The 8825-nt window shown below is 31.2% G+C and overlaps 1 protein-coding gene across 1 annotated transcript; it reads left to right on the forward strand.

Annotated features, from left to right (window-relative positions):
* The first annotated feature begins 1354 nt into the window (after positions 1–1354).
* On the forward strand, positions 1355–6537 carry LOC134728333 (uncharacterized). Its single transcript, XM_063592908.1, has 6 exons — positions 1355–1475; positions 1924–2244; positions 2900–3018; positions 3254–3434; positions 4152–4244; positions 5484–6537. The coding sequence occupies exons 1-6, from the start codon at positions 1397–1399 to the stop codon at positions 5609–5611; spliced, it is 921 nt and encodes a 306-aa protein (XP_063448978.1). The 5' UTR covers positions 1355–1396; the 3' UTR covers positions 5612–6537.
* The last annotated feature ends 2288 nt before the right edge of the window (positions 6538–8825 follow it).

Genomic DNA, 8825 nt, shown 5'->3' on the forward strand with positions numbered 1-8825 from the left:
GTTCTACTAAACGAAACTATTGTTCAAAGGGGCACTTAATTTGATATATGAACAATGTACATCGAAAAACGTTTATCAAATCTGCAAGTATTGTGCACTAATCTCCAGAAAATACGCGTGTTTCCTCATATATTAAAGCGACAAGTTCCTGAAAAACAATGATTTTCTTTTACCTTTTTTCTTTTTTTCCAGTTTTATGTTTTAGCTATTCCTGTTTTTTTTTCTAGTCAAATAGTCAAGTTATTTCATCTGCATAATACATTGTTTCCGTGAATAACAGAAGGAACGAGACAAACAGAAACCCATTTATATTTAAACTTGAGGTTGCATTATAGTGAACTTTACCGCTAAAACTTTATTGATCATCTGGTCTCAAGTGGAGGACTGTCTCATATACAATAGTACCAAATCTTCTATTTTTTTACTTTTCTTTTAACGACCAAGATTGATTGATCTCATACTATTTAAGATGTCGTACTGTTTATAATATATACATGTACTGCAGAGTAGTATATACTTATATATCTTCACAAACCGCAAACTTGACATACTATATTAAATACATTTTGATTTTTAACCGTAAGTAAATGATTTAAATAGCGCCTGGTGAAGGTTGTGGTTTTATTTGTATTTAAATGTTTTGTCAAGTTAATGTAGGACCAAACCACAAGTATTTAAACACTTAAAAAATAAATGCACAAAGGTATATATTTATAGCTCGGGTACCCCTTTAAATTTACTAATCGAAGTTAAAGAATTGACATTTGATCGAAGTCTTGATTTACGACTATTGATAAAAGGTTTATTTTCATATCAAGTTATATGACGGTGACAGTGTAGTGATTTCGTTTGTCTGTTGTTTGATTTGTAACATAATGAATTGACTAAATTGTAAACAATGAAAGAGATTGTTATCATGAACTTATTAGAGGTTATCTTGACAAGTGTTGTTTTCTTTTATTTTGATATCAAATGGACAATCCAAATATGTCAGATTTTACACAAATGTAATAGCATAGACAACAAACTTGAAAAGGAAATAATATTACTAGGTAAATTAGCTCTGTCCATGAAAATGACAAGATAGTGTTTTCTTTTGTTTGTAGTTTGATTTGCAACATTATGAATTGAATTTATGTAATAGATATGAGGGTGTGCCCCAAAATTTAACTAATGAATGATAGTTATCGTGAAAGCCAAATGCAAGATTATCTAGATTTGTGTTTTTGTGTTGTATAGATAATTTTGATAGACCGATCGGGTATCAATTGCACTGTTAAAATACTATTTAAATACAAGAAAGACAATTAAAATCATTTTGAGCAATACAGATTTCTGAAAATACCACTCAATTATCATTTACGAAATTTTTTTTTTTAGATTGTGTAAAACTTATATGAACAGAATGCTGGTTTATGTTGCTTTCGTTGTATTATGTGTGGATATAGCATGTAAAGCATCTACATGTACATCTGGTAAGAAAAATCTAATCTATTTTTATGTAATTTAAATGGTGACGATATCGAATGGTGTACCTTCACTTTACCTAAGTGACACCAAAATATTTTAATAATTTTTTTTTTTAATTAATTGATTTTCTATACAAAGTCAATGAAAATCGGTCTCGTTAATCCAAGTAGATTTATCTACGACTTAGTAAATTCATTTTAGGGGGTAATTGTTATTTGTCAAAATTTACCCTTTATGTTAGTTTATGTATATAAAAGCAATTCATTATAGAATACAATGTTTAATGATATTCAACATGTAACTTATCCTCTTGTTTCTAGAAAATACAAAAGTGTCTATATTAGAGCAAAGTTGTTGAGTTAATTATTGCTATCAAATACTACGTTCAATACATAGTACTTGTTTAGAATTTATAAAAAAATCTACTTTATCAAAAACATAATAATTTTTCAGCGTCTTGGAATTTAGCAACCTTGCCATTAAGCTTTGGAAAAGACATTATTTTACGTTGCATCATTGATAACATGAAGATCGGCAATGATTCACACTGCAAAGTACGACAATGGACAGGAGGCAAAAACTATGACATGCTTTGTACAGATGGTGAATGCAGAGATCCAAATAAATATGAAATGTTAACACGGAATACCAGTAAAGATTTTGAGCTGCTTATTCACAATTTTAGTGAATCTGATTTTAACTACAACTACACGTGTACCTGTGGATTTGATAGTTGCACTAGGAAACTGTTTGTCGAACCAAATCATGTTATGTGTAAGTTTGTAATAATGTAGATGATTTTCCGTGTTTAACAACATCATTTATTTATTTCGATTTAGAGGAAAAAGAGAGGCGGATATCAATGCCTGATATTATAGAAAAAAAGCAAACAATACAAGACGGACCACATTCAAACTTAAAAGATCCAAAATAAACTGACAATTCCATGTCTACAAACGAAACAAAAAAAACAAACAGACAAATAATAGTACACGAGAAACAGCAAGGAAAACTTAAGACTTAGCTTCACGAACCCCACCAACAACTGATGACGATGTCAGATGCTCCAAAAGGGTAAGCAGAACCTGCTCAATATGTGGAACCGATTGGGTCGCTCATGTTAAAAGAGACCCATTAAACAGTCACATTCGTTAAAAAGGAACAGGATCGTCATACGGAACATATTCGATATCATCTAAAGATCACAAACTTCAAGGGTTGTTTTTAAATCATGCTTTTGGCAACGTCAAAGACATAAAACAATGGTTAGACGCAATAATATTGAGCCGTATAGTATTGAATCTAGATTCATCACTAAATAAGCCTTTCCCATTATTACAATCCAATATAAGATATAAAATTGTCTTGTTTAATATATTGAATTTGGAGAAATATTATTTATGTTAATTGTCGTACATTTTCATTGCAGCTTTACCAACTATGACAAAACAAATGAAAGATAAAAACTACATCAACAACGACAGCATGGAAATAGAAATTATGCTTGATAAGGTGAACCCTGTTCCAAACTGCACAGCATGGTTTGAGGTGAGAAGGAAAAACTACTTTATAATATTGTATTATCTCAATTGTATTCTGAATAAAAGTTTTTATTAAGAAATTAAAAGAAAACACATTGAACTGCTTAACTTAAGCAGAACTCTTATTTACACAATATTGTGCATTCATATAGTTCTGATATGTGAGATATACTGTATGAACATGCAAATTAAAATTGTAGAAACACATTTTACTTTATGAAGAGATCTCTTCCTTTTGTCAGGGTCGGTTCATCAAAGATGCAACTGTTACTGTTATGAAATGGTACACATATCATAATGATGTTAAAGTGAGTTATGATTTTCCTGTGAACAGTATCGGCTGTGAAGGTAGACTGCAAATACTGTGCAACCTTGTTTATCGTAATGTCACCATTTTTGACGAACACGTAGATATATGTCATGGTAAGACACATCTAATTTCTTTATATTTGTTAGAATGTATCTGTTCCTTTTTTTTGTGTCTTGCATTTATATTTGTTCATATTTTTGTAATTATTCATTGCGAGACTTGGATAAAGCAAGCATCCTCCACACATCAAACTATGGCAAAAATAATATGCTTTGAAAAAAACCCTTTGTTATACCGAAACTACGAAACTTTATGAATAGTTTAAAATCCGTCAAATAATACATGAACAGCGTCACATACAACAGATTCAATCTTTCAAATCATGACAGGGAGGATAAAGAACATACTGAACAATTGTGTTAATGTATCTAAATTACACAAAACAGAATGATATCTGATCATTCAAAATTCGTCCTTTCTCGCTCAAAACATATTCAGTTATAATTTTCTAAAAACAAAGTGAAAGATGCTTTAGTAGGTTTTTCTTCGTACCAACTTTGAACATTAATGCAAATGGTAAAAGGTTATACAGTAAAAAACTTAGCATGTTACCGGCAATAAATAGTTTACGTGGTTTTTCCTTCGCATACACATTATGTGGAACTCATGTTTTGCCAAAACTGTTTTTCACATATTCGCATATAAATATTTTACCTCTGTTTCGTGTGTTTTATAGGTCTTCTGTAAAGTGTTTATACAAAGATCTTTGAACTTTGTAATTCAGGATATTTCTTTTTTATCTTCATTAATATTTTGTTTTTAATGTTTAGAAAAAGAAGAAGGCACGCTGACAATGTATACAATATCCATCGGATGTGCTGTGTTTGTTATGATTTTGTTAATTTGCATATGCTTGGCCAAAAGTAAGTTTTTAATGTAGTTAATATCAGTTCAAATCTTTCTCTAAGATTTAAATAAAGCAACTGTCTAGTCAGTGTAAGTTTGCATGAAAGAGCAAAAAACTCGAGATGTACAGGTACCCAGCCACTTCCACTTTGTTTCTGTTAGGTGTATTTGTATTAGTATCCACCAAATGAGTTGAGCTTCGTTTAACTGAATTAAAAGTTTGTCTTGTGTTGTACTATATCACCAATGAATTCAGTCAAGGAGGGGTTGATATCCGCTAACATGCAACATTGCTGGGGCCTTCTATACATTGTAGCTGAATATGCATAATAGGTTTTGCTTACTGTTGAATGCCGTACAGAGAACTAAAAGATGGTATACATGCAATCACAGCGCATGCTCTTTTTTAAAGGTCCTAAGTGTTACGTGGTACTTGCTTTCAATGCATTTACTATTCATTGTCTCGAATAATCAATACTGAGCTTTCTATCTAAAGAGAAACAACAGAATGAAATGAATAAAATATATCAACGAATAGTCTTAATCATTACCTTTTTATTCTTTAACTTCCTACTGTATTTGGCCTTTTTAACTTGTTTAGATTCGAGCGTCACTGATGAGTCTTTTGTATCGAAACGCGCGTCTGGCGTTTATATACAAAATTTAGTCCTGGTAGCTATGTAAGTTTATTTATTCTGACATAATTTCAATTAGATTAATGTTTCATTATAATACGTTATTCTGATTGGCTAATTGCACATCACATGTTATTCTGTAAGCAGTTGCATGAGACCATTACATTTCATTCATGATGACCCGAGGTCCCACAATAAAGTGCACAGGTGAATTTAAAAATTTAACTTCATGAAAATCGTGTTTTTATAATCCTAGCTAAAAAATGTAATTATAAGTATTGAATGCTTCTGTTTGTAACTTTATAGGGTTGTAAAAGCGTTGACCGTGCGTACATTTTTAGAATGAAGCGCTTCCGCGCTTCATACAAAATGTACTTCGGTCAACGCTTTTACACCCCAATAAATTTACAAAAAGAAGCATTCAATTCTTAAATGAGTGATATACGAATATATCTTAAAACGATAATAATATGACCTGTAAATGTAATTAGTGAATTTATTATGCTGGCAATTCTTTTAAAGGTGTGAAAAAAACTAGCATTACTACAATTGTTACAGTTTGATAAAAAAAGAAGTACTTAAACAATTTGAATTCATTTGTTTCCCCTTTCTTTATGATAGGACGTGAGATAGTGTTTGGTAGACGATGTTGGACCAATGAAAAGACGAAACAAAGTGCAAATATCAATCGAGATCCATTATTAACTGCAGACACAAAGAAACAAGAAAAGAAAACATCACCAATATAAATGTGTAGTCACAATTTTATTGTTATCGGGAACATGTTCCCCACACATTTTCAATGTCAAAATGCCTGAGTTATTATGCCACAGTAACACTAAATTACTCAATAGAGCCATTTATGATGGATGACCCTGGGCCAGCCGGTATAACGCAATGATGAAATTGAAAAAGGCGACTTGTTTATTGATTGAAACAAAACTTGTTACCATATCAATACTGTACAGATGTATAGCTATGTAAAATTTGTGCCAGTAATTTTAATCAAATAGCATTAATTGTCAGGGCAAACTGTTTATGATTGCATCCATTATTGCATCATTGCATCAATCATTTCATGCAGACATAGCGTGATTGTTTGTGTTTTGTGTTCAAGGTATTGCAGAACGACCTTATTTCAAAACTAAATCTAACGATCGTAGCCTTTACTTTATAAGACAATATATGCAGAGCTAGTTAATGTAACAGTAACAACATTTGCATTACAGAACACATTGCAATTAATTTTGTTTCAAAAATACCAGATCATACTTTCGGAAATTTACTAAGAGTCAAATTACCACTTTTGTTTTTAATATATATGTATTCAATGAATATACACTATGCATTTTTGACATACCATTTCATTTTATATCATCTGTTAATATTTCATATTCAGCAAGTATTATTTCATATTTCTACGTGCAGCTAAACGTGTTTTAAATAACATAAAATATGTGTGCGAATATAAAGTTAGCTTTTGGGTTGATCGTGTTATAAATCATGTGGAAGTTTTTATTTATTGTATATGTGTATTTCAAAGTGTTATTGTCCAAATGAACGTAATCAACTAACACGAAAGCTTTGAGCAATTACCCAGGCGTCATTTGCATTTTGTAGCCCACATCAGTTTGATAAGCCGAACATATAATTTTGAATGTGTATGATTGTGCTATTGCTCAATATTTTTGTTATTCTGTTTTTAATAAATATTAAAAAAAATACTTATTGTTTAGTTTGCTTTAATCTAAATTATTTATACTGCTTTACCATTTCATTCATAAAAATAAACAATTCCAGATCTTTTGTTGTTTGTACAAGATATATATTTTGTGTATAAAAGAAAAAAACGAAAAGTTTTAAACTTTATCAATTTTGCGCATCTTACTTTCTTTTCGGCATTTCAAACATTTTGAAATCAGGTATGCTTACTTGCGTAGGAACCTAAGGGGAAATATGGCATAATAGAACTAAAATAGAAAAGCTACATAGTGTCGCAACTACAATCCAGGGCCTTCTCCCGATTGTGACCTACTGAATTTGACTTTAATATTACCGGTTTTGTACTAATGAAAGCAAAACGAAGGATGCCACAAGTGCAACATTATTTGATTATCATTATTTGATTATTCTTCTAGAGAACAAAAGATCATCCGAAGGTTTTAGTCAGGTTCGTGGTGTTAAGTTTTAAGTTTTCTATTAAGAGTGTTGTGTACTTTAGTTTGTATGTTGGCCTTTAACTGTTTTAGCACTGATGTTGTCAGTTTACTTATTAGTTTGAAAATCTTTTTGCAATTTTTTGGCTCTTTTTGACTGATGATTGTTTAGTTAAATGATGAATCAATGGGCATTTATAGTGAATTAAAATAAGAAATAAATCATGTTCAGTAATAGAGCTATAACTCCTAAACTAGGGATATCTTCTTGACTAACCTCCCACTGCCAATATTATCGACAAAGTTCTAATCAACGATAATAAAAACTTTATAAATGCAGTTCGTTTTATGCCATTTTCCTTCTTTAGGAACGTTGAGACCTAAATATATGCAAACTAGTGATGTATAAAGCAATAGAAATTTTAGGAGTTACATTTTGTAGAGGGCCTTACATAAAAAAAACCCAGATATAACCAAATCAAACTTCCACAGTGGTAACTAGTAAAGTGTGTTTAAGATATTGTGTATCTTCACAGGTTAATAACATGCAACCTGTGATTTGTGATAACTGTTTTGTTTACATTCATTAAATAGACGCATGTATATCACGATAATGCGTGCAATAACAGAAAAAAAAGACGACAGTCCATATAAACAGCACAAAAAACGTAAGCTAGAATAAGAACGTACTTGTTGAATGTTTTTGTTTTAGGCAGTGCTGGGATCTTATCACACAATTGCTCTCTGTTCCTGTATTTCTTTTTTCTCTTGGGACTTGGTATTTGGAATCTTGTATGAACGAGAAAGTAGGCTTTATATAAAAAAGAAGATGTGGTATGATTGCCAATGAGACAACTATCCACAAAAGACCAAAATGACACAAACATTAACAACTATAGGTCACCGTATGACCTTCAACAATGAGCAAAGCCCATACCGCATAGTCAGCTATAAAAGGCCCCGATAAGACAATGTAAAACAATTCAAACGAGAAAACTAACGGCACTATTTATGTAAAAAAAATGAATGAAAAACAAATATGTAACACATAAACAAACGACAATCACTGAATTTCAGGCGTCTGACTTGGGACAGGCACATACATAAATAATGTGGCGAGGTTAAACATGATAGCGGGATCCAAACCCTTCCCCTAACCTGGGACAGTGGTATAACAGTATGTCAGTTTTACAGATGACAATGGTTATGTTCTAATTGGCGATATCAAAATCCTGTTCTATTTCCCCATGTTTGTAACTATAAGCGTCAACCGTATTTGATAAAACACATAATCTCGTATCTCAATTTCTGTCTTGAAATCAGATTCCACACGTATAGCGTGCTGAAATTTTGACCTTCTCTTTCTAAACTGTTATAAATAGAAAAAAACACATGTCAAAATATATCTATTGAATAATAGTATATCCTTTAACTAAAACGATTAAAAAGATTTTTCCGACAAATGTGTACACGAAATATCGGATAGTTTACACCTATTTTATTTATGTTATAATTAGAGCATGTGCAATTGCAAATTGTAAGTGTTCAAGACAAAACATGTTAAATGATACAACAGCCGTAAAAACCCATAGATAATTGTGTTGACGTCAGTAAAGGTCAACATGTAGTTCAATATTTGAAACTGGATGGTGATTTCCCTATTTCCCATCGAAATGCGCATCTGGGGAAACAAAATTGTTACCGTTGATTTTATTATGTTCGTAATATCAACTAATGGGTACGAATGTCAAATCAAAGAAAAATATCTTAATTCATTGAAATGTAACTAACTAGCCTTAAAACTGTC

This window comes from Mytilus trossulus, chromosome 8 (assembly GCF_036588685.1).
Source record: "Mytilus trossulus isolate FHL-02 chromosome 8, PNRI_Mtr1.1.1.hap1, whole genome shotgun sequence".
Classification (NCBI taxonomy): Eukaryota; Metazoa; Mollusca; class Bivalvia; order Mytilida; family Mytilidae; genus Mytilus; species Mytilus trossulus.